We start from the raw sequence: 25,306 nt of genomic DNA, 5'->3' as shown, positions 1-25,306 counted from the left end.
ATATGGTCCCCCAAGCCAGGAGCAACTTCTGAGCGCATAGCCAGGAGTAACCCCTGAGCGTTACCGGGTGTGGCCCAAAAACCAAAAAAAAAAAAAAAAAACCAAAAAAAAAAAAAAAAACAGAATTAAGTAGTGATTGTGAGTGATTGAGTGAGTGAGTGAGTGTGTGTGTGTGTGTGTGTGTGTGTGTGTGTACTGGTAGCTTTTTTTTGTTGTTTTTTTTTGGGGCCACACCCATTTGATGCTCATGGGTTACTCCTGGCTAAGTGCTCAGAAATTGCCCCTGGCTTGGGGGGGTCCATATGGGACACCGGGGGATCGAACCGTGGTCCTTCCTTGGCTAGCGCTTGCAAGGCAGACACCTTACCTCTAGCGCCACCTCGCTGGCCCCTGTACAGGTACTTTTTTTTTTTTTTTGGTTTTTGGGCCACACCCAGCGTTGCTCAGGGGTTACTCCTGGCTGTCTGCTCAGAAATAGCTCCTGGCAGGCACGGGGGACCATATGGGACACCGGGATTCGGACCAACCACCTTTGGTCCTGGATCGGCTGCTTGCAAGGCAAACGCCGCTATGCTATCTCTCCTGGCCCTGTACTGGTACTTTTTATACATTAGACATCTAATGAATTGTATAAAGCCACACACATTAGACAGAGCAATCTGTTCTGCTCAGTCTATTAAAATGTTAATCTCATCCAAAGACACCTTCAAGTATCTGGTCTCCCTGTGACACAGTCAAGTTAATAACATAAAATTAACTATCACAGTATAGCAACATACTAACAACTGAGAATGAAGCCTTTCAGAAAGAAGATTTGGCTACCACTACTCAGACAGGAAAGGGCAATATTGGTTGTGTAGTGAAAGGGACTTATAAATATCAGCTATGGTCTATGTCCACTAAAAGAAATGACAGTTAAGTACAATAATATTTATTTCCATCCTTCCTTTTGTTTTCCAGGGTTGTTATAAGAAATCATCATACTCTTGGTGACAAATCATTTCTCAAACTCAACAAGACCAGGGTGTGTGATGAAAATGTGTGCTGGATTCCACCTCCCACAAGAATATCTCAAAAGACAATAGGAAAGCCTATATTTTCTTTATATATTTAATACCTCTATAATACTACCTCTTAACCTGTTTATCCCCACATATAAGGTAGTCTCCTACATCACTTTTCCCTTAATTACTTTTTTAAAATTCATTTTTATTTATTTCTTCCTTTATATGTGTGTATATATATACATATATATATGTATTTGTCTTGTTTTTGTTTTTCTTCTCTTCCTTAGCTTCACCTGTTTTGATTCTGCTTAGTACAAAAATCTACAAGAAAAAGTCTTGCCTGGGATAAAAGTACAGGTCAAAACCAGGACACAGAGATAATGGAGCCCAACATTCTCACCCCCAAATGCACCAGCAATATAATATAGCACCATTTCGTTTTGCAAAGCATACTAAAAGGGGGAAATTTTATGTATAGAAACAAGCTCTTATCTACTAGGGATAACAACTCATACATTTTACAATATGGGGGCACCTCCCACCTTGAACATATATCATGTGGACTTAAACTCCATGTGATTGGACAGCAACCATCCAACCCCAAACCCTAGATCTCAGACATAATACTGACACAGTTCTCCATAACAGTTCCAGGAACCAAATTCCCTCTGGGACATTGCTCCGACACCAACATGTGCCAGTTTTTTTTTTTTTTTGTGTGTGGTTTTTGGGTCACACCCGGCAGTGCTCAGGGGTTATTACTGGCTCCAGGCTCAGAAATTGCTCCTGGCAGGCACCGGGGACCATATGGGATGCCGGGATTCGAACTGATGACCTCCTGCATGAAAGGCAAACGCCTTACCTTCATGCTATCTCTCCGGCCCCAACATGTGCCAGTTTTGATATGACATCCTGACAATGAGGAAATGGAAACAACATGATCTAAGAGTAGGTTGTCTTATCTCATCACCTAATGATTAAATGAAATCAGAGGACATGTCATCCTTTGATCTGTGCAAAAACCAAGATCACTAACTACAGAAGACTGACTGTGACAACCATGACTAGGCAGAACTTATCCCGGGACCAATTAAAAAAAACGTAGTCTAGGCCTTGGCCTATGATCTGTACAACAACCAAGATCTCTAATTCCAGAAGTCTGACTGAGACAATTGCAACTGAGCAGAACTTCTGGAAACATAATGAAAGACTCTATCCTAGGCTTCATCCTAGGATCAGTGCAAAAATCAAGACTACCAATTACAGAAGACTGATTAAAACAACAGTGATGGAACAGAACTTCTAGAACCATAAAGAAAGACTATCCTAGGCTCCATCCTATGGCCTGTGCAAAAACCAAAATCTCTATTTACAGAGACCTTTTAACTGAGAGGGAAGTTTCCAGACACCACAAAAAGACCTACGGGAGAGTAAAAGAACATGTATGGAGTCTGTAGTTATTATGACAGTATGCTTCAAGGGAGGAGAAACCCTGTATCTCTTAGGCCAAGGGAACTCCCTTTCTAATCTCCCCAATATTTACTGTGCCTATGCAAAGAAAAAAAAGAAGCACAATTTTTATTTTTTATTTCAGGCTCATTTGGTTGTTTGGTTGTTTTCTGTATTGCAGTGATGCTTTTTTTTTTTTTTTTTTGGTCATTGTGGTTTTTTTTTTATTTTTGTTTTTTGTTTGTCTGTTCTTTTTTGTATTCTTTTGTCTTTTTGTTGTTTTTCTTCCTTTTTCCCTTTCTTTTCTTAAATTGATATTTATAACCTTCTAGATGGACTCCTCCTGTTTTTTGTTTGTTTTTTTGCTTCCCCCCCCCTTTAAACAGAACCACATAACTTGAATAATCCTGCTCTGCCTCATAAATCGAGGGGGAAAAAATGGATAGTACCAAGCCCAAACAGTTATATGAACATTGAGATAAAAAATGATCAGAGGGAAAAAGTGGATGGTACCAAGACCAAACAAGTATATGAACATTGAGTAGAAAAAAAAAACAAAAACGATCAGACTTAAACACCAAATCCAAAGCCAATGACAAAAGAATCGATACCCAGTCTACACCAAGCTAGACACAGAGGGGATCACTTAGCAGCCCCGGGCCAAAGGAGGGGATATGGAAAGCATGCTGGGAACAGGGGTGAAGGGACGACAACACTGGTGGTGGGAATGCCCTGGATTCAATGCTACTATGTACCTAAAATAATACTATGAAAGATTTGTAATTCACTTTGGTCACAATAAAAAATTATTAACAACAACAACAACAAAAATAATGGAGGGTTTAGAAGTGGGAGAGTGGAGAATGGAAATGAAACCCAGGGTAGGGCAGGAGAGATAGCATAAAGGTTTGTTTTACATTCTTTGCATTCCAGAGGCCTGGGTTCAATTCTCCATAGTCATTTGAGGAACAGTGAAGGGACCCTTGAGCACAAATCTGGGAATAGTGTCTGAGCACTTGAGATTGTGACCCCCTAAAACAAAACAAAATAAAAATTATACTGCTTGATCACCTGTTGAAAATCCTTTTCCTAGTTTAGAGAGATGGTATAAAGGGTAAGGCACTTACCTTGCAGGTAGCTGATCCCGGATTCAGTAGGTAGTCCCACTGTGATCTCTGGCAGTACATAAGGTCTTTGTAGAGCCATAAGCACAGAGCCAATAGTAAACCCTAAGAATAGCTGGGTGTTACCCTCCAAATTAATTTCCATATTAGGCAAACAAAATTAATAATTATTTTAACTAATATAAAATATTACAAATAAAACTGATAGTGATAGTATAGTGGTAGTAAAAGTGATAGTATAGTGGTAGTAATAGTAAAAGTGATAGTATAGTGGTAGGGCATTTTCTTTGCACGTTGCCAACCTGGGCTTGATCTCTAAGTACTGCCAGGAGATATCTTTCAGTGCAAAGCGAAGGATGAGATCTGAATACTGCCGGATGTGACCCCAAAACAAAACCAAACCAAAAATGAATAAAAGAAAATTTAAGTAGGCTATAATTAGGGAAGTCCTGAGTGAAATAGTATACACTTGGAAAACCATCATATAACAATGTTTGACATAAAATGTAAGTTTGCACTTTTTTTGTTTATTTGTTTTTGGGTCACACTCAGTGCTCAGGGATTATTCTTGGCTCTGTACTCAGAAATCACTCCTGGCAGGCTCGGGGGACCATATGGGATGCCGGGAATTGAACTTGGGTCCGTTCTGAATCAGCTGTGTGCAAGGCAAATGCCCTACTGCTGTATTATCTCTCTGGCCCTGTAAGTTTGCACTTCTAAGAATTTAATATCTCAGAGGTCTTTGCTTGAGCAAACTTATCTTACCAGTCAAATACAAGTACAACTGTGCAGTGGTCATTCTAAAATCTGTTTATCAGTCTATTACACGTGATCAGCTTAACAAGTTATTAAGCAAGATGGAAACTAGAAAAGGTTCCAGAGATGGAAGAGGTGGTAGAGCAGGAATACTTAATAATGCCTTTCATTCAATATTTGGATTTTGGGGGGGGGGTATTTTGGGCCACACCCATTTGATGCTCAGGGGTTACTCCTGGCTAAGCATTCAGAAATTGCCCCTGGCTTGGGGGGACCATGTGGGATGTCGGGGGATCGAACCGTGGTCCTTTCTTGGCTAGCGCTTGCAAGGCAGACGCCTTACCTCTAGCGCCACCTACCAGGCCCCCAATATTTGGATTTTAATAGCTTTGGCAATAATTTATTTAAAATTTCCAAAGTTGGGTCTGGGATGGATGTTAGGCATCTTCATGATCCTTGGAGTTGTGGTTGCCAAACCCACAAACAAATTTCCATAGGGAAAATATTTTGAAACAGATTAGAAATTTGACAAGCCTACTCTGAACAAATGGTTTCTTTCATTTTTTTTGAATTTTTGTGCCATTACCACCTTTGCTCAGGCTTGTTCCTTATTTTGTGCTCAGGGACTTCCAATGGTGACCAGGGGAAACCTGATTCTTGTGTCCGGAATCTAACTACGGTTGGCTGTGTGCAAGGCAAATACTTTACCTCCAGTACTACTTCTCCCACCCAACTCATTTAGTCTGTAATGTAGAATTAGCTGGACTTTTGTACTTTTGTAGAATGACCACTGCACAGTTGTACTTGTATTTGACTGGTAAGATAAGTTTGCTCAAGCAAAGACCTCTGAGATATTAAATTCTTAGAAGTGCAAACTTGCAGGGCCAGAGAGATAATACAGCAGTAGGGCATTTGCCTTGCACTTTTGTACTTCACATTGGTGTTTTCCTGGAAAAACCCCCAAAAACAACTAAGAACAATTTTTTTTTTGCAGGGTGAGGTGGCGGGGCACATTGGCAGTACACAGGGCTCCTGGCTCTCCTCTGAGGGGTCACTCCTGGTGAGGCTAAGAATACCACTCGGATACCTTGGGAAGCCAAGGCCAGTGCAGGGTAAGTGCTGTACTTTAGTTATGTGTTTGCTTTCAAACTGATTATTGTTTTCCACTTGATTATTTGATCTTGCTGGAGTATGCTTTCTTTGCTCCTTTGACTCTTGGTAAATGCAAGCCTATGATTAGAATGTATTCTGCTGAGCTGTTAAACAATGGTTTTGAGTCCTACATACCTGAATATTACTTAATGGCATCCAGAACCACTCTTACAGTTCTCTTATTTCCCTTTCAAGGTTGTCTTTTGCAACTGGTGGCTAAATTATGTTGTGGATATCAAAGGGTAGGGGTTTATACTCTTCTGGGATCTTGGGCAGATTGGAGTCTACTTAGAAACTTGACTTGCAGGGCCTGGAGAGATAGCACAGTGGCATTTGCCTTGCAAGCAGCTGGTCCAGGACCAAAGGTAGTTGGTTCAAATCCTGGTGTCCCATATAGTCCCCTGTTCCTGCCAGGAGCTATTTCTGAAAGAAACTCGACTTGCAGGAAGTTAAAACATATTTTTATTTTTTTGTGGATTTTGTGTCACACCTGGCAGTGTTCAGGGGTTATTCCTGGCTCCATGCTCAGAAATTGCTCCTGGCAGGCACGGGGGACCATATGGGACGCTGGGATTCGAACCAATGACCTTCTGCATGAAAGGCAAACGCCTTACCTCCGGCCCCAAAACATATTTTTCAAAGAAAGGTAAAATGTGACCTTTTGCTCATATCATTCAGTATTATTCATCTCAGCTTAAAAAAAAAATAAACACATCATAGACCACACATTCCTGTTTTGTTTTCAGTTTACACACAAATATACAGGTTGTCCTCAATCTGTTATCCTAATGGGTCTCATTTTCGACTTAGAAGGAAGACTAGGGGAATGAAAAGAGACTAAAGTGGGGGGGGGCAGACAGATTGCATGGAGGTAGGGCATTTGCCTTGCATGCAGAAGGACGGTGGTTGGAAGTCCGGCATCCCATATGGTCCCCCAAGCCTGCCAGGAACGATTTCTGAGCGCAGAGCCAGGAGGAACCCCTGAGTCTGCAGGGTGTGACCCTAAAACCAAAAATAAATAAATAAACGAAAATAAGAGAATACAGTGGACGGAAGTCGCCTTGTAGGAGGTTCCATCCACCATATGGGCATCCTTCCCAGAGGCGGCAAAACTGCCCTGGGCGCTGCCAAATGGGGCCCTCCCTAAATAAAACAAACAAACAAACAAACAAACAAGAAAAACTAAAAAACAAGGTGGCGTTCCTAATTCACACCTAGTAAGCCTACTAGTATTTAGAAGAAAAGAAAAAGAACCCGCATTCCAGCCGCTGGCTTTAGCAGCTTGAAGGGTGGAGGCTCCCTCCATTCTGAATCTCAATCCTGCTCTGTCCCCTCGTAGTCCAAGTGCCAGTTTATGGCCACGCCCCCTTTCCTTCACAGCCAATGGGGCGCGCCGCATCCCAAGAACCCGCCCCCTAGCCAGCTCCGGGAGCATGCGCAGAGCGAGCGAGCGAGCGAGAGAGCTCGGGAGAGACGCTTAGGGATCGCTTTTCTCCTTTCTTCCCTCAGTCGTCTAGTCGACTGCGCGACTCTCCCTTAAACCCTGAGCGCCCGAGTCCCGGAGGGCTGAGCTGAGCGGGGAGCCGCTCCCGAGTCCTCCTGCGCTTCCTAGAAGGCGCTCGCTCGGGCCGCGCGGGTGCGTCGCGTCGCGTGGCGTCCGTCCCCGGATGTGGAGCCGCTCTGGGCCGGCGGGGACTCTGTGGCCGGGCGGAGCGCGGCGGCGTGCGCGGGGGCTGAGAGAGAGAGGCCCGTGGGCCCGGGCGCTCGCCGGACGCCGGGAGGTACCGCAGTCGCAGTCGGCGTCGGCGCCGGGGGAGCCGGGGGAGAGCCGGAGCCGCAGCCAAAGACTAGGCCGGGCCTCGAGCTCGCTCCCCGCCGCCCTCGCCGGCCCCGGCCCCTGCCCCGGCCCCCTGCGCCCCTCCCCGCGCTCCCCGCGCTCCCGGCCGGGGGAGAGCGCGGCTTCCTGGCGGCCGTCGCTGTAGCCCGGCCGGGGAGCCCGGAGGAAGCGGGCGAGTCCCCGCCCACGGCGCCCTCCGCCCGGCCCGCCCGCCGCCGCCGCCTCCGCCTCCGCCTCCGCCTCGTCGGCGTCTCCGTGGCCCGGGCGCGAGTGGGGGGCGCGGCGGCGGCGGCGGCGGCCCGTCTCGGAGCTCCCCCGCGGCCCCCCGGCCTCGGCTTTGGCGGCGGCCGAGCCCCCCGGCCGGGCCCCGGCCGCCCCGATGAGCAGCTCGCGCAACAACCGCGTGATGGTGGAGGGCGTCGGGGCGCGCGTGGTGCGCGGCCCCGACTGGAAGTGGGGCAAGCAGGACGGCGGCGAGGGCCACGCGGGCACGGTGCGCAGCTTCGAGAGCCTCGAGGAGGTGGTGGTGGTGTGGGACAACGGCACGGCCGCCAACTACCGCTGCTCCGGCGCCTACGACCTGCGCATCCTGGACAGCGCGCCCACCGGTGAGGAAGGACGGACCCCCCCCCCGCACCCCCTGCGCCCCCGCGCGCCCCACTCGGGAGGGAGGGGACGGTTGGGCGGTGGGCACCCACGCAACGGGCCCCAGAGGGACGGGGAGGTTCTAGGGACCCTCGTTTCTCACGCACGCACTTGTAGGGGGACACCCCGCTGCACCCCTAAAGGCGATGGTTTCAAACGCCACGACCCGGTTGTTGGCAAGCCTGCGGGGTACCAAGCCGGCGGAAGACGACAGACGGCGCTCCGCTGTCCCCCCCTGCTCCCCTAGGGAAGGCGTCTGGAGAGGTGAAATCGATCAGCACTGCCCGCCCCTCGACCCCACACTTCAAAAGGGGAAAGGGGGGTTCGTCTGCTCATGTGGGGTGCTTACTAGTTGGTTGGTTACTCTTGGAAAGATCTCACGTTTGTTGAGAAATTAATCAGGGGTCCTCCAACTTTTTAAACAGGGGGCCAGTTCACTACTGTCCTTCAGACTGTTGGAGGGCCAGATTATAGTAAAAACAAAAATTGTGAACAAATTTCCACGCACACTGCATATATCTTATTTAGAAGTGAAGAAACAAAATGGGAATAAATACAGTATGTGGCCCGCGGGCCGTAGTTTGAAGACCCCTGGTTGAGATCTCTTGTCTGAACCTTTCATTTTCTGTGCTGATGATCATGAGGGGTTTTTGCCGGGCGGATGGCTGGTGAAGGGGCTCTCTCTGTTTACCTTGATCATGTCATGCAAGTTGGAAGCTGGAAGATTTCTTTTTCCATCTCAATTGTTTGATTTTACATAGTTTCACACTCACTAGAGGGAGAAGCCATAGAAGCATTTAAGTCATTTCTTTGCATTACTTGTTATTCCTCCACCCCCCCCCCAAGTGGAAGATAGGCCCAGGGTTGACTTGCTTCAGGTGTGAATGAGCATTTTCATCTATTTTGTAAGGTTACATGAGATACCCATAGCAGCAATGAGTCAGGGTTCCTGATTAACAGAATTTCAAAAACGGTTAAAAGTCTAGAATTTTTTTTTTACAATATATAAACGGATAATTTGCTTTTCCAAAATAAAGGTCTTATTTAAATTCATTTATTTTACAGAGATTTGTCTTCGTCCCAGATTCAGTAGAAAATAATTCAGGTTTATAACTTGATACTTTTTAGAATGCATAAATAAGTTTATTCTAAGACTTTCTAAATGAGTTTGACAGAGCTTAATAGTAAATTCTGAAGTGAGTTCATAGATATTACTAACAGTAGTTAAAAGGAAGTTAATGCAGATCCTCTCAGTTTTTGAAGAGAATGCACGAAATTTTGTTCCTATTTGACTTTAAACATTGAAAAGGATGTACATGTAGGGACAAAAAAATAGATTCAGAAGGGCGTAGTGCAGCCACCGGTTTCTTGGTGCATTCATGAAAAGAGTATGTGTGTCTATATATATTTTTGTATGTGTAGGTACGAGTATAGTGTAAATTTACAGACCCTTTTAAAACAAACGGTAATAAGTTTTTCTCTTTTGCACTTCTGTTTCATTCACTTAATAGATATTGACGATTATTTCATATTAGTACATAGTCTCTTATTTCATAGTTGCATAGCATTTCAGTGTTTGAATGCAGTGATTTAATTTTAACCAGTACTTTACCATTGAGCTTTTATTTACAATAATGCAGTGAATACATGGGCATATATCATTGTGTATATGTGCTGTATACTTCTGAAGTAAAATTGCTGCATTAAATGTTATATATTTTTAACATTTTCTTAGATGCTGAATAATAGCCCTTCCAAGGCATCTTAACAGTTTATACTACCTGCAATCATGTATGAAGCATATACCTGTTTCTGCACATCTTTTTTTTTTTTTTTTTTTGGTTTTTGGGCCACACCCGGCAGTGCAGGGGTTACTCCTGGCTGTCTGCTCAGAAATAGCTCCTGGCAGGCACGGGGGACCATATGGGACACTGGGATTCGAACCAACCACCTTAGGTCCTGGATCGGCTGCTTGCAAGGCAAACACCGCTGTGCTATCTCTCCGGCCCCTTCTGCACATCTTTAATAAGAGTTTCTCATGCTGACTCAAGCTAGTTTGACCACAACTCAGTTTGGAGGCCTTTTGGAATTAGTAATTCTAGGCTTATGGGACTATTTAAGATTTCTCCCAGAGCAAAGAAAATGTAGTAAATGATACATGCTAGCGGTTTTTGAAGGTACATTAATGGTGTCTCTATGTTTTATAGCATACTTATTTTATATAGTTTCATTATTTTAAGTAAAAGTTTAGAATTGATTTTGTTTTATTTTGTTGGTTTTTGTTTGCCTGTTTTTGGACCACACTTGGTGTTGGCCAGGGGTTACTCCTGGCTCTGTGCTCAGATATCTCTCATGGCAGGCTCGGGGGGCCATATGGGAACTAGGTACTTCCTGGGTTGGCCGTGTGCAAGGCAAACGCCCCACCTCCGGCCCAAAAGTTTAGAATTGAATGGTTCATCTTGATTCAAACTCTCTGCTCAGCCCACTCCTGGTGGGATCAAGAGACCATATGGAGTCCTGGGATTGAACCTGCGTTGCCTATGTACAAGGCAAGTGACTTACTTACTCTAATACAGGGGTCTCAAACTTGCAGCCTATGGGCCGCAAACGGCCCTCCGTACAACATTTTGTGGCCCTGCTCTAGAGGAATCTTTTTTTGTTTTGTTTTGTTTTAGTTGTTTGGGTCACACCCCCCAATGCTCAAGGCTTACTACTAACTTTGCACTCAAGGATCACCCCGACTTTGCCTCCTGCGGCCCCCAGGTAAATTGAGTTTGAGACCCCTGCATATCTCTTATTCCCTCAACTGATTCTTTTTAGCAAGAATATGAAAAATGTGTTTAAATATCAGAGAGACAGACAGAGACCTTGCACACCTTAACTTGCTTGCTTTGCATGGGGTACCTGGTCACTCCAGGAATGTTCTCTGAATGCAGAGCCAGGAATAGGCCTCAAGCACCACTGAGTGTGACCTAAAAACAAAAACCACAACATGTTTTGATAAAGATAGATAACTTTTGTATGAGATATGTTTTAATTTCTTCAGACTTCTCCCCCCCAAAAAACTGAACAAATTAGGGCTGAAGTGGATAGACTTTTTCTTGCACACAGCTGACACTGGTTCACTCCCAGCACTTCATGTGGTTTCTTAAAGCCCTAGATTAGAATGTCAAGAATGATCCCTGAGCACACTGCCACGAGTAAGCTTTGAGCCCTGCCAGATGTGGCTCAAAACAATAACATCAAAAGAGTTGACCAAATTAAAAGTTCTTGGCTCTGGTTTAGTCTTGGGACTATAATGCTCCTTTCGTTGTTTTTCCCTTTTGATTTTTTTTTTCCTGGCAATATCCAGCTGTACTAAGGACTTATTTCTATTCTAGTTCTGTGCCCAGGAATCACTCCTAGTGGTGCTCAGGAGACCATATGGGATGCTGAGGAAAGAACCTGGGTTGGCCATATGCAAGGCAAAGACTTTACCTGCTTTCCCATCACTCTAGCCCCATTATTTATTTTTGTAGAGGGGGCCACACTCAGCATTGTTTGTGGAAGGCAAGTGTCCTAGCTGTTGTGTAATTTCATCGTTCCGAACTGGTAATTTTAGAGACAGGTTGTTTTTTTTTTTTTTTTTTTCTTCACTCCTAGTGGTGGAACCATATGGGATATGGGGGATGGAATTTAGGTTTGCTTTGTACAAGGCAAATGCTCTACCAGCTGTGTTATTGCTTGGGCCCTCTTACATTTCCTCTTGATTAACTAGGTTTATGCACTTTGTAAGAACAACATGGTAATAATGAATTTCTCCCCCTCTTTTTGTTTCTTAGCCACACCTGGCATTGATGAAGGATTATTCCTGGCTTTGTGATCAGGAATTACAAAGTCTTGGCAGGGCTTGGTGGACCATATGTGGTGCTAGGAATTAAATTCTGGCCTGGAGGGTGCAAGTGCTTTATTTGCTGTATAGTTTCTCAAGCCTCAGGTTTGACTCTCTTAGTACAGTGTTGGAGAAACTATTTTATTATTATGAGTCATTATTGAAGGATGTTAACTTGGCTATGTCACAGATAGTTATGCTCACTTTTTTTTTTTTTACAGTCAGTGCAGTGTCAGTATGATGGAGGCAGATATTTTGAGGCTATTAAAATACATTTTAAGTATTGAAATCTTGGGGATTAGTTTAATTTCAAGAATCACACTTTGAAGCAGTACCTTAGAGAGAGAATCCAAATAGCATCAAAAGGCTTATTAAGTATCTTTACAGTAGGAGGTGAGAGTGATAGTACAGTGGGTAGGATGTTTGCCTTGCATGTAGTTGCCCTGAGTTTGATCCCTGGCATCTCTTATAGTTCCCTTAGCCTGCCAGAAGTGATTCCTGAATGCAGAGCCAGGAATAAGCCCTGACCATTGCCAGATGTGGCTCAAAAACCAAAACCAAACAAGAAGAATATTCATAGCAGCAAGAAACTGAGGAAGAAAAGCATTGGAGTCCCATTTGTGACTCAGGAGAGCCTTTTTTTGCCTCAGTATATAAAGCTGAGAAGAGCTCAGTCACTGTACTATGCAGCCTTACATTTCCTCAACCAGGAGCATACAAAGACATTCTAATTTTAATCACTAAGACACATAACACACACAAGAAATACCTCCAGACTACAAAAATTGCAATGGTAAAGTAGTGTAGAAACCCCCTCCTCCCACTTCCATTCTTTTTTTTTTTTTTTTTTGGGCCACACCTGTTTGATGCTCGGGGTTACTCCTGGCTAAATGCTCAGAAATTGCCCCTGGCTTGGGGGGACCATATGGGATGCCGGGGGATCTAACCTCGGTCCTTCCTTGGCTAGTGCTTGCAAGGCAGACACCTTACCTCTAGCGCCACCTCGCCACTCCCTCCCACTTCCATTCTAAGTGAGCAAAGATGGTAGCCCAAAAGGCCCAACCTGTCTAAATCAGCTATATAATCTCTGATAAGGGGTTTAGACCCAAGGGGCTAGAGAGATGGCACAGTGGTAGGGCATTTGCCTTTCACTCAACCAGTCCAGGATCGATGGTGGTTCGAATCCCTACATCCCATATGGTCCCCTGAACCTGCCAGGAGTGATTTCTGAGCCATGAGTAACCCCTGAGCGCTGCCAGTTGTGACACCCCCCCAAAAAAACAAAACAAAACCAACCCAAATGAACAAAAAGGAGTTTAGAGGACCCGGAGAGATAGCACAGAGAGATAGCACAGCGGCGTTTGCCTTGCAAGCAGCCGATCCAGGACCAAAGGTGGTTGGTTCGAATCCCAGTGTCCCATATGGTCCCCCGTGCCTGCCAGGTGCTATTTCTGAGCAGACAGCCAGGAGTAACCCCTGAGCACTGCCCGGTGTGACCCAAAAACTAAAAAAAAAAAAAAAAAAAAAAAAGAGTTTAGAGTGGAAAGGTTGAGGATGCTTAAATAACTCAAAAGAAACATAGAATGGACAGCTAATAAAACAAATGTTATGTGAGCAGAATTGAGAAACAGATTTGAAAAACTTGGTAGGCAAAATGAGAAACTCACTGGAAGGTCTTGCCACAGAGTACCAGCTACTGAGGACAGATCAGTAAGCTCAAAGATAGGTGCAGAAAACCTCCAGCAATAGTTGGAAAAAAAATCTGAAAATAAAAAAACAGCTGACGAGAACTTTGGGATGAATTCAAGAGGCACAACATAAGAAGCATTGACGTCCCAGAAGTCCAGGAAGAGACAAAACTTATGAAGAAACAAATTCCCAGAGCTGGAGAGTGCATGGACTCACATCCTGGAGACCTGAAGGGTACTAGTAAAAAGAGATCCAAATAAAATTACTCCAGGAAAAAATCCTAATCAGAAAGACAATCTATATATAGAAATAGAATCCTAAAAGAAGCAAGACCAAAGAAAAATCATATATATATACAAAAGAATTTAAGCTTTCTAGCAAATTTATTAAAGGAAACCCTTTGGGCCCAAAGACAATGGTGGAATAGTGAAAAATATCAATGAAAAAAATGCCTCAGCAAAATACTTTACCTACCCACACATTTATTCAGATTTGAAGGAGTGGTACAAACCTGATGAGTAAACAACAGCTCAAGAAATTGATAGATTCAGGGTTCGGAGAGATAGCATAGTGGTAGGGCGTTAGTCTTGCATGCAACTGATCCAGGACAGATGGTGGTTCAAATCCCAGCACCCCATATGGTCCCTCATGCCTGCCAGGAGTGACTTCTGAGTGCAAAGCCAGGAATTAACCCCTGACCACCATGTGTGACCCAAAAAATAACAAACAAACAAATTATAGATTCAGAGGGCTGGAGAGATAGCACAGCTGTGATTGCCTTGCAATCAGCTGGCCCGAAATGGACCTGGGTTCTATTCCTGCCATCCCCATATGGTCCCCTGAGCCTGCCAGGAGCGATTTCTGTGTGCAGAGCCTGGGTAGCCCCTGAGCGCTGCCAGGGTGGCCCAAAAGCAAAAAAAAAAAAAAAAAAAAAAAAAAAAAAAAAAAAAAAAATTATAGATTGAAAATCATCTTTATAAGAACTTGAGTTACTTTAAGACAAGATGAATCCCACAAAAACACTGAATTTCTCCAGAGAGATGGCACAAAACTCAAAACAATCTTTTTTAATGTCAGCAGATTAATTGCACCAATAAGAGAGAATTACATGATAGAGCCATGTATTTGTATCTGTTTTGTTTCTTCATTGCAAAATAAGATATATGCAGTGTGCATAAGAATTCGTTCGTAAGTTTTGTTTTTACTATAGTCAGACCCTCCAGTGGTCTGAGGGACAGTGAACTGGTCCCCTGTTTAAAAAGTTTGAGGACCCCTGGATTAGACATTGAATATGCTGCTGCCTGCAAGAAACACATTTGAATAGTCAGAGTAAAAGCAGACTCAAAATCAACGTGGAAGACAAATTTTCAAGTTAATGACTTCCTCAAAAAACACGGGTGATCATACTAGTGGCAACTTGGACATCAGTCTAAAAAAGGTTTTAAGCAACAGTGAATGTCCTTTTTTTTTTTTTTTTGGTTTTTGGGCCACACCCGGCGGTGCTCAGGGGTTACTCCTGGCTGTCTGCTCAGAAATAGCTCCTGGCAGGCACGGGGGACCATATGGGACACCGGGATTCGAACCAACCACCTTTGGTCCTGGATCGGCTACTTGCAAGGCAAACACCGCTGTGCTATTTGGGCCGTGAATGTCCTTTTTTAATGACATGTACATCAGGAAGAACTCACACTTATAAACATGTGCACCTAATGAGGGATCAGCAAAGCAAACTGCTAATAGACTTAAAGAAAAACATTGGCAGGAACATAATAGTAGTTGGAGAATTAGCATTGCTGTCACCTCTCGATAAATCAAATAGACTAAAGGAAAAACTTACTTTGAATGAAGAAATGGAAAGAGAGATATATAGTAGAAATATTGGATTTTTCATCTTCAAAGGAGCAAGTACACTTTTTTCTCCCAATATGTATGGGACATTCTCCAGTATCCATGTATTGGGACACAAAACATACCTTCACAAAGTCAAGAGAATAGGAATAATACCAGTTATCTACTCAGACCATATTGTGTTGAAAATAGAAGTTAATAACAGAACAGAGAAACAACCTGTAAATTAAACAACTCGAAAGTCACTACTGAAGAACTAGTGGACCAGAGGGAAAATCAAAGAGGAATTCAAAATATTCCTTGATATAAACAAGAATGAGGATGAGTTACTGGAATTTGTGGGACACAGCAAAAGCAGTGTTTAGAGGAAAGTATTTAGCTTTACAAGTATTCATGAGAAAGAATGAAGGAAGTCAATGAATAGTCTGATTGCACAACTTGAAAAACTGTAGAAAGACCAACAAAAGATGCCCTAAGTGTGCTGGGAGCCTTGATAGGCCCCCAGCCATCCCCTCTTCTGCCCCTGGCCTCCAGGCCCTCCCTGGGTGCCAGCACATGCGGCCAGACAAGGTGGGTGTCAGGGGGTCCCTCCTGGATGGGGTCCCAAGCTTTCCCCGCCCTTCCCTCAGCACTAGGGTGGGAAGGGCACAGGGTGGAGGGCGGGCAGACCCTGGCTTCCGGCTCTCTACTGAAATGGTGGGTCCTAACTTGGGGTGTCCTGAGATTTGCTCGGTTGCACTAAGGTTGTCATTTTCAATTTCTTACCAGTCTACATGTTCAAAATATTAGGAGTATTCCGTATCCTTAAGTTATGTTTTGCGTATGCAGAATGTCCATTTTGTTTTGTTCCCTTTCGCACACCCCAGAAAGCTCATTTTTACTCCTTAATTCTCTCCCCCCCCCCAACCATCAGTAACCCACGTTACCCCTTTTAACTTCAGTACTGCACAATCCCAATCACAGACCAAAGTCGATCATTGGATTTAACAAACCCCAACTATTTCAAAAGACATAAAATGGACACGTATGTCTTTGGAATATTTTATGTGTTTTTTCTCTGACAGCTATATGTCTTACTAAATATTCTCTTATACAGTGACAATTCTAACCACTTTTTATCTTTTCTTTGTGAGCTGTTCAATAAGGAATTTTGGTGAAAGAGTCCCCCAGTTTAATGCTTATGATTGTACCATGTCATGGGGATTGTTGGACTTGTTCTTATGGCCCCATTATGCGCTGATAATGCCACGTGGCATTGTTCCTTGTTTGCACAGGCACATTAAAATGGGAAAATACAATACATACAAATAAGATCTTATCTAATAGAGATTGGAACACACAAATCTTGTAGTGCAGTGGGACCTTACAACCTGAACATTGATATAATGACCTGGCACAGGCCTCAGAAGAATGGGCATTCTACATTCACCCCTGAATCAGGGAAGCCATCCACGAAACATCCAAGTTTGTCTGTATCTATAACATCACCTGGAAACAATCCTCTACCAGGGAAGACCCTACCACTGCTCTGACATCTACCTGCTCAAAATAGACTTCCCTTAACACTGAGAAGACTTAGCAATGACGACCTGCTTACAGGACAGGGCTCTCTGCATTGGCCTTTAATTGTGAGGTGAAACGAGAGGACGCTCCACATCCTGACTTCAGTGTAGAATATGCAGATTCCAGGATCTTTTAATACAGAAACATGATACCAGAGACATGATACAGCAGAGACTGTGTGAAAAATAAAAGTGTGTTGGCACTACAGACAATGTCTTGGATTGGACAAACTAGCTTGCCTGGAGCCTAGAGTTGGTCTTATGCCAGGAAACTTCAGGGGTAGGGTCTCCTTATATTTAGGCCAAGGTTTTTCCTTTCCATGTCCCTCATATTTTGGTGGGCCTACGCAAACAATAATTGCCACTCTAACACCGTTTTTACTGTGCTCCTTTGACTCTAATCCTTAAAAAAAAAACCCACTTAAACTTTTGAGGTTAACTTAAACTAATATGCATGTGCATGGAAATGTAAAAAAATACTCTGCCTTTAATGTTTAAGGAATTACATAAGTTTTATGGCTTTAGATTGCTTTGTGTGCTGCTAAGAAATATAATGTATTACAATCTGGGGACTTGAGGGATAAAGTAATTGTACATGAATTCTGTTTATTTATCTTAATGTTCTTTGGCTGAAAGTTCAAAGTTAAGATAACAGCAAGGGGACTTCTGAGAATTCTGTTTATGGGTGATTGTCCTTCCGCTGTAACTTTACCTTGTCCTCTTTCTTTGCATCTTTGTTCTCATAATTAAAAATTAAAAATTAAAAAAAAAAGATGCACTAAGCAGGGAAAGAAAAGAAATAATAAATTTCATAGCAGAGATTAGTGAACTGGAATTTAAAAAAGCAATCCAAAAAGAGCAGTGGTTCTTTGAAAAAAGTAAACAAGATGGAGAAACCACTAGCAAGACAGAGAGAACCCTATTGAATAAGAAAGAAAGAAAAGGGAGATATCTTAACAGACATTCAGCAATGTTTCAATAGACTGCAGAAATTTAAAGGATCATTGGATTACTTTATGAATATTTATGCCACAAAATGAGAGAACCTAGAAGAAATGGATAAATTCTTGGATTCCTATAATCTACCAAGACTGTATCAAAATGACTTGGATTACCTGAACAGACCTATCACTATTGAGTAAATTTAACTTGTAATCAAGTCTTCCCCAAATCAAAGCCCAGGCCTAGATGGATTCAAAAGTGAATTTATTTAATTTTTAAAGAGGACATACTGTTATCCTTTTCAGGCTCTTACAGGACCTTGAAGAAACAGAATCACTTTCAGTTTTTATAAAGCAAATATCACTTTGATGCCAAAAGCAGACAGGCACACCATACAAAAAAGAGAATTACCCTGATGAACATTGATTCATAACCGCTCCAAAAAAAAAGTAGCAAACTGAATCCAACAATTCATCAAAAATATCATATATCATGACCAAGTGGGATTCATCCTAGAGATGCAAAGATATTTTGTTTGTTTATTCTTTTGGTTTATTTTTTTGGGGGGGGCATATCTTGCTCTTTGCTCAGAAATAACTCTTGGCAGATTCGGTGGACCAGATGGGATGGGATGCTGGGGATTGAGACCAGTGGGCCACTTGCAAGGCTGTATCTGTTGTACTATCACTTTGGCCCCTGCAAGAATTTTTTTTTTTTTTTGTTTTTTGTTTTTTGAGTCACACCTGGCAGCACTCATGGGTTACTCCTGGCTCTATGCTCAGTATTTGTTCCTGGCAGGCTTGGGGGACCATATGGGATGCCAGGATTCAAACCACCGTCCTTCTGCATGCAAGGCAAAAACGCCTTCCCTCCATGCTATCTCTCCGACCCCTGCAAGGATGCTTTAACACATGGAAATCAATCAATGTAATAAATCATATCGATCTAAAAATATTAATAGATGGAAAGAAAACATTTGACAAGACCAGCTCCCATTCCTTATTAAAAATTTCAACAAAATGGAAATTTTCTCAACATAATCGAAGTCATTTACCTACCACAAGCTCACAGCAAACAATACTCAGTGGTGAAAAGCCTTCCCTTTAAAATCAGACACAGTCAAGGTTGCCTACTCTCACCATTTCTATTCAGTATAGTTCTTACCATAGCAATTGGGCAAGAAAAAGATACTAGGGCATCCAGATAGGAAAGGAAGAAGTCAGGCTTTTGCTAATTTGTATGATAATATACTTTGTTTTATTTTGCTAATTGTGTATGATAATATACTTTATTTAGAAAATCCTAAAGACTACATAAAACTAGAAACTATATTTGTATAGTTCAAAATTATTTAAAAAATGAATGGCTTTCTGATTTGCAAATAATGAGAGAACAATATTTATAAAAACAACCTCATTCACATGTGCCTCAGAAAATCAAGTACTAAAGAATCAGCCTAACTAAAGAGGTGTAAGAGCTATTCAAGGAAAACAACAAACTACCTCTTGAAGAAATAAAAGAGGACATGAGGAAATGGAAACACACCCTCTTCTCATGAATTGGGAAGGTTAATATCAAAATGTCTATATTCTCTCAAGCACTGTACAGATTCAGTGCACTTTTTTGGGGGGATCACACCTTGCAGCACTCAGAGGTTACTCCTAGATCTGTGCTCAGAAATCGCTCCTGGCAGGCTTGGGGAACCATATGGATGCCGGATTCGAACCACTGTCTGTCCAGCTGTATGCAAGGCAAACGTCCTACCACTGTGTTATCTCTCCAGCCCTCAATGCACTTTCTATAAGGATATGTTAACATTTTTCAAAGAATATATCAATGTCCTGAAATTCCCCACAAAAACAAAATAAAAAACGAGGGACCAAAGAGATAGCATGGAGGTAAGGCGCTTGCCTTGCATGCAGAAGGATGGTGGTTCAAATCCTGGCATCCCAGTTGGTCCCCCGAGCCTGCTGGGGGCGATTTCTGAGCATAGGGCCAGTAGTAGCCCGAGCACTGCTGGGTGTGAACCAAAAAAAAAAACCAAAAAAAAAAATTTTTTTTTTTTTGCTTATACATGGAGAGTATCATGCTGATTGAAATGAGTTAGAGGGAGAGAGATGGACAAAGAATAATTATGATCATATGCAGTATATATACATATATGTATATATATAAACCAGTCTGAGTATAATACTCAGTAGCAATATGTATAAATGAAAAAAAAATCCATAAAAGAAAAAATCCATGGGTTGTGAAGACTGTGTTTTCAACCCCTTAGCGGATGAGTCTGATGAAGCAGGGTAGCAGTGGTGAAATACCAAGCCAGTGAGGAAAGGCTTCATCAGAGTCAGTCTGCTTTTCACTTCATGGCCTCTTTATCATATGCTCTGTGCCTGCCAAAAGCCAGAACTGCTCTTTTTATTAAAACCAATTCCCCATACCAGGTGGGGGAAGCTTGAGAGAAACAAAAGTACTTTTTGGTTGGCTTTTATATATCAAAGGAAGAGGTTACCAGGAAGAGGAAGTTGGGGTGAAACCTTTGTTTTGAGTTGTAGTTAGTCTTATTTTACAGCATTAGAAAGGAGGGCCAAGAGTACTGATCTGTGATAGGAGGTTTGCCACAAAGGTGGATGGAAATTGTAGTTAGGACAGAGTAGGGGATCATCATGACATAATCTAGACAAGAACTGGGTGCAGTAAGAAGGTAAAGAGATAATATGGTACTCTTTCAATAACAGTATTTACAAACTACAGTGCCTAAAAGGAAAAAAATGGAAAAAAAAAAAGTCTTCTGTAGAAGCAGGTTGGGAGGGAGGGCTATTGTGAGGAAAATTGTGTTCTCTTTTATTTATTTTTTTGGCCACACCTGGTGACGCTCAGGGGTCACTCCTGGCTAAGCGCTTAGAAATTGCTCCTGGTTTAGGGGACCATATGGGTTCCGGGGGATCGAACCACAGTTTGTCCTAGGTCAGCTGCATGCAAGGCGAACGCCCTATCGCTGAGCTACTGCTCTGGCCCCTAAAATTCTTCTTATAAAAAATTAGAGACTTCTTGTGCTCGCTTTGGCAGCACATATACTAAAATTGGAACGATACAGAGTAGATTAGCTTGGCCGCTGCGCAAGTTCGTGAAGCTTTCTATATTTAAAAAAAAAAAAAAAGAAAAAAAATTAGAGACTTCCTCTCACAGTGCTCAGGGTGTCTGGGGTCACTCCCTATAATCCTTGGTTTTGGTTCAGTGCTATGTGGATTCAGTTACAATTCAGGGGTCTCAAACTCAATTTACCTAGGGGCCGCAGGAGGCAAAGTCGGGGTGAACGTTGAGTGCAAAGTCAGTAGTAAGCCTTGAACACTGGGGTGTGTGACCCAAACAACTAAAACAAAGCAAAACAAAAAAAGATTCCTCTAGGGCAGGGCCACAAAATGTTGTACAGAGGGCTGTTTGTGGCCCGCGGGCCGCGAGTTTGAGACCCCTGAGTTACGTCAAGGCCAAACTTCCACACACTTGGAGTACCACATCATTTTGGGGGTGGAATTTAGGCCACTTTGAACTATTTTCCTAGCCCTCATTTAACATTTTATTTGAGGGATCTTAGCAATAGTACAGTGGGTAGGTGCTTGCCTTGCATGTGGCATATCTTTTGGCATCCTATATGGTCCCCTGAGCCCTGTTCAGGTGTGATCATTGGGCACAGAGCCAGGATTAAACCTTGAGCATTGGGTATAGTCTAAAGCAAAATAAAATTTGTTTGATCTCCTTAATGTCAACCCTTTGTAATAAGTGCTAAACATACATACCGTAATCTGTGCTCAGTAAGATGCACCTGACCATAACACACGTAGTTTTCAGATATTCTCCTACACTCAGGCTTGAGCTCCTGGCAGCATTTGCTCCATAAGACACACTTTTTGGGGAAAAGAGTGCATCTTATAAAAAAATATGGCAAAGAAAGAAAGAAAGAAGGAAGGAAGGAAGGAAGGAAGGAAGGAAGGAAGGAAGGAAGGAAGGAAGGAAGAAGGAAGGAAGGAAGGAAGGAAGGGAGGGAGGGAGGGAGGGAGGGAGAGAGAAAGAAAAGAAAGAAAGAGAGAAAGAAAGAGAGAGAGAGAAAGAAAGAAAAAGAAAGAGAGAAAGAAAGAAAGAGAGAGAGAGAAAGAAAGAAAGAAAGAAAAAGAAAGAAAGAAAGAAAGAAAGAAAGAAAGAAAGAAAGAAAGAAAGAAAGAAAGAAAGAAAAAAGAAAGAAAATGAGAATGAGAATGAGACTGAGAATGTGTTTGGATTTTGGGCCATACCTGTCAATGCTCAGGGCTTACTCCTGGCTCTGCTCAGGGACTACTGGCAGGTCTTGAGGGTATTATAGGGGATGCCAGGGATCTAATCTGTGTTGATTGTATGCAAGGTAAGCACTCTACTCTCTCTACTATACCTCCTGTCCTTGATGACTCTTTTGTTTTTGATTTTTTTTTTGTTTTTGTTTTTTCGGGCCACACCCGTTTGATGCTCAGGGGTTATTCCTGGCTAAGCGCTCAGAAATTGCCCCTGGCTTGGGGGGGACCATAAGGGACACCAGGGGATCAAACCGTGGTCCTGATCCTTGGCTAGCGCTTGCAAGGCACTTACCTCTAGCGCCACCTCGCTGGCCCCTTGTTTTTGATTTTTGGAATCACACCTAGTGATGCTCAGAGGTTACTCCTGACTCAGGGGTTATTCCTAGTGGTGCTTGGGGGATCATGTGAGATGCTGGATATTGAACCCCAGTTGGCTTTGCAAGGCAAGCACTCTAATGCATTACTCGATAACTTACATATATAAATACAGCAAGTTGAAGGGGATCATGATGCTCTATATCTATAATTAATCTTCCAGTAAGATCAGTAAGGATAAAATTTTGCTAGGTTGAAGATTTTGAGAGTCCAGCTCAGACCCACCAGGGTTTGAGCGTTCCAGTTTAAGAACATCAGGCAAGTGATATCTCTAATTTTAATTTAATATGCGGCAATGATATCTTTCCTTCAATATTTTGGGAATTAGATCCAGTGTGTATGAATCACTCTGCTTAGTACCAATAGTGGTGAGCATTCGTAATAGTAATTCTATTTTCATTCTTCTTAAGAGTAAGGAATGTAGGGTATACCAGCTGGCAGGGCACAAAGGCCTCATCCTCATTAGGAATTTTAATTACACTTGAGACATTTTTTGTTTTTGTTTTTACCATACTTGTTGTTCTCAGGGCTTATTCCTGATTCAGAGAATATTATTCTTGGAGGTGCTGAGGGAACCATATGGGATACTGGGGATTGAACCTAGGACAGCCGTGTGCAGGGCAAGGACCCTACCCATTGTACTATCACTCCTAGCCTCCATTTGTGACAGTTTTGTAACTAGTAAATAGTTTAGTGATTTAGGAAGAATAAGATGCCTTCCCTTATTTTATAGCTCTCTGTAGTTCTTGTAAATACTGTAGTTCTTGTAAATACTTTTGGTTAAATGGTATTAGTATTATACCATAAGTCATATTTATTTAGGTCACTATATTTAAATGCCTGTTATACTTGTAATTGTTTTTTGTGGAAGAGTTGGTTTGGGCCACATCTGTTAGGACTCAGGGCCTATTTCAGGTTTGTGCTCTAGAGTGACCCCTGGTATTTCCATATGTAGGATCTGGTATTTAACTGTAATTGGCCACATTATTTGAGTCACAGAGATAGGAGTTAAGGTGCTTGCTTTGCTTGTAATTGACCTCAGTTTGATTCCTGGCACTGCATACGATCCTTTAAGCACTTTCACCAGAGATTTCTGAACACAGAGCCAGGGATAGTCTGAAGCTCTACTAGACATGGCTTCAAAGTTCAAAACTTGAATTGTGAAAAAAATGAATTGTGGTTACTGATTTTTGACTCATTTGCTTATTCTCGCAATTTTTTTGAGGTGGGGTGGGGTTCAGGATACATCTGGTGGTGTTCAGGGACTACTCCTGATTCTGTGATTAGGGTCACTCATGGTGGTACTCTGGAAACAAGTCCACTGACAGGGATTGAACCAAGGTCAGCTTCATTGCAAGGCAAGCCCTTATATTAATACAGGCAAGTCGTGTATTATTTCTGTAGCCTTTATACTTCTTTTTTTTTTTTTTTTTTTGATGTGGAGTTGGGGCCCACTTGGTGGTACTCAAAGCTAACTCCTGGCTCTGTCTGTACTTAGGTATTGATTCTGGCTGGGTTTGGTGATATGTATGGGTAGCAGGGTACTGAATCTGGGTTTGCTGTGTGCAAGGCCAATTTTACCTATGAGTATTATTGTTCTGGCCCCTGGCCTTAAATTTTGTGTGTGTGTGTGTGTGTGTGTGTGTGTGTGTGTGTGTGTGTGTGTGTGTGTGTTTGGTTTTTGGGCCACACCCGGCGTTGCTCAGGGGTGACTCCTGGCTGGCTGCTCAGAAATAGCTCCTGGCAGGCACGGGGGACCATATGGGACACCGGGATTTGAACCAACCACCTTTGGTCCTGGATCGGCTGCTTGCAAGGCAAACGCCGCCGCTGTGCTATCTCTCCGGGCCCTGTTTTTTTTTTTTTTGTTTTTTTTTTTTTTTTTTGGTCACACCCGGCAGCACTCAGGGGTTACTCCTGACTCTATGCTCAGAAATCGTCCCTGGCAGGCACAGGGGACCATATGGGATGCTGGGATTTGAACCACCGTCCTTCTGCATGAAAGGCAAACTCCTTACCTCTATGCTATCTCTCTGGCCCCATGGCCTTAATTATTTTTAAACAAAAAGACTTAAGTGTTATAAATTTTTTGAGTTATTAAATGTAGGCAGAGTATCATTAAAACTGAGCAGATGGTCATTTGATTATTAGTAGAATGAATAAAAAGCTAACATCAGGTGGTTCATTTAATGGTGGCAGATGTCTTTATAAAGCCTAGTAATGGGAAAGAGCATTAACTCTCTTGGGTAAAAATGGTATTCTATAGGAAAGAGACAAAGCACTAAGGTTTAGGGAATTAAGTAAGATTACTGGGAAGCCATTTTTAGATGAGAATGAATTAGAGAATGAATATTTTGAGCATTAATCTTGTCTTTTTTATTGCTTTTTTAATCACGCTTTATGTTTTTCTTTAAATATCAAGTTTTGTTGTAACATCAACTAATTGAATTCTCCTTAAAGTGCTGTAATACTGCTGGTTAAGGAGTGGATTGCTCTTTTACTTTGCCCAGCGTTAATTTGTTTCACAGCTGTTCAGTAGCTTGGTTGGCGTTTGATCTGTGGGACTTGAAAGGTTTTGGGTATGCTTTTGTGTGTTAGTCAATAGCTTTTCTTTTTTTTTTTTGGTTTTTGGGCCACACCCGGTAACGCTCAGGGGTTACTCCTGGCTATGCGCTCAGAAGTTGCTCTTGGCTTGGGGTACCATATGGGACACCGGGGGAATCG

General features: G+C 42.7%; 1 protein-coding gene and 1 pseudogene across 1 annotated transcript in view; both read left to right on the top strand.

Annotated features, from left to right (window-relative positions):
* Positions 1-7,664: 7,664 nt before the first annotated feature.
* The window catches only part of MIB1 (MIB E3 ubiquitin protein ligase 1), a 130,738-nt gene continuing 113,096 nt past the window's right edge, over positions 7,665-25,306 (top strand). Inside the window, exon 1 of the mRNA XM_049769999.1 lies at positions 7,665-7,933. Within this exon, the coding sequence (XP_049625956.1) occupies positions 7,705-7,933 (229 nt within the window). The 5' untranslated portion in view covers positions 7,665-7,704. The remainder of the gene's footprint in view (positions 7,934-25,306) is intronic.
* On the top strand, positions 20,936-21,029 carry LOC126004883 (uncharacterized; annotated as a pseudogene).

The sequence above is a fragment of the Suncus etruscus genome, chromosome 3, assembly GCF_024139225.1.
Source record: "Suncus etruscus isolate mSunEtr1 chromosome 3, mSunEtr1.pri.cur, whole genome shotgun sequence".
Lineage (NCBI taxonomy): Eukaryota > Metazoa > Chordata > Mammalia > Eulipotyphla > Soricidae > Suncus > Suncus etruscus.
The sequence above is the reverse complement of the archived record's forward strand: the minus strand, read 5'-3'. Positions and strand labels throughout refer to the sequence as shown.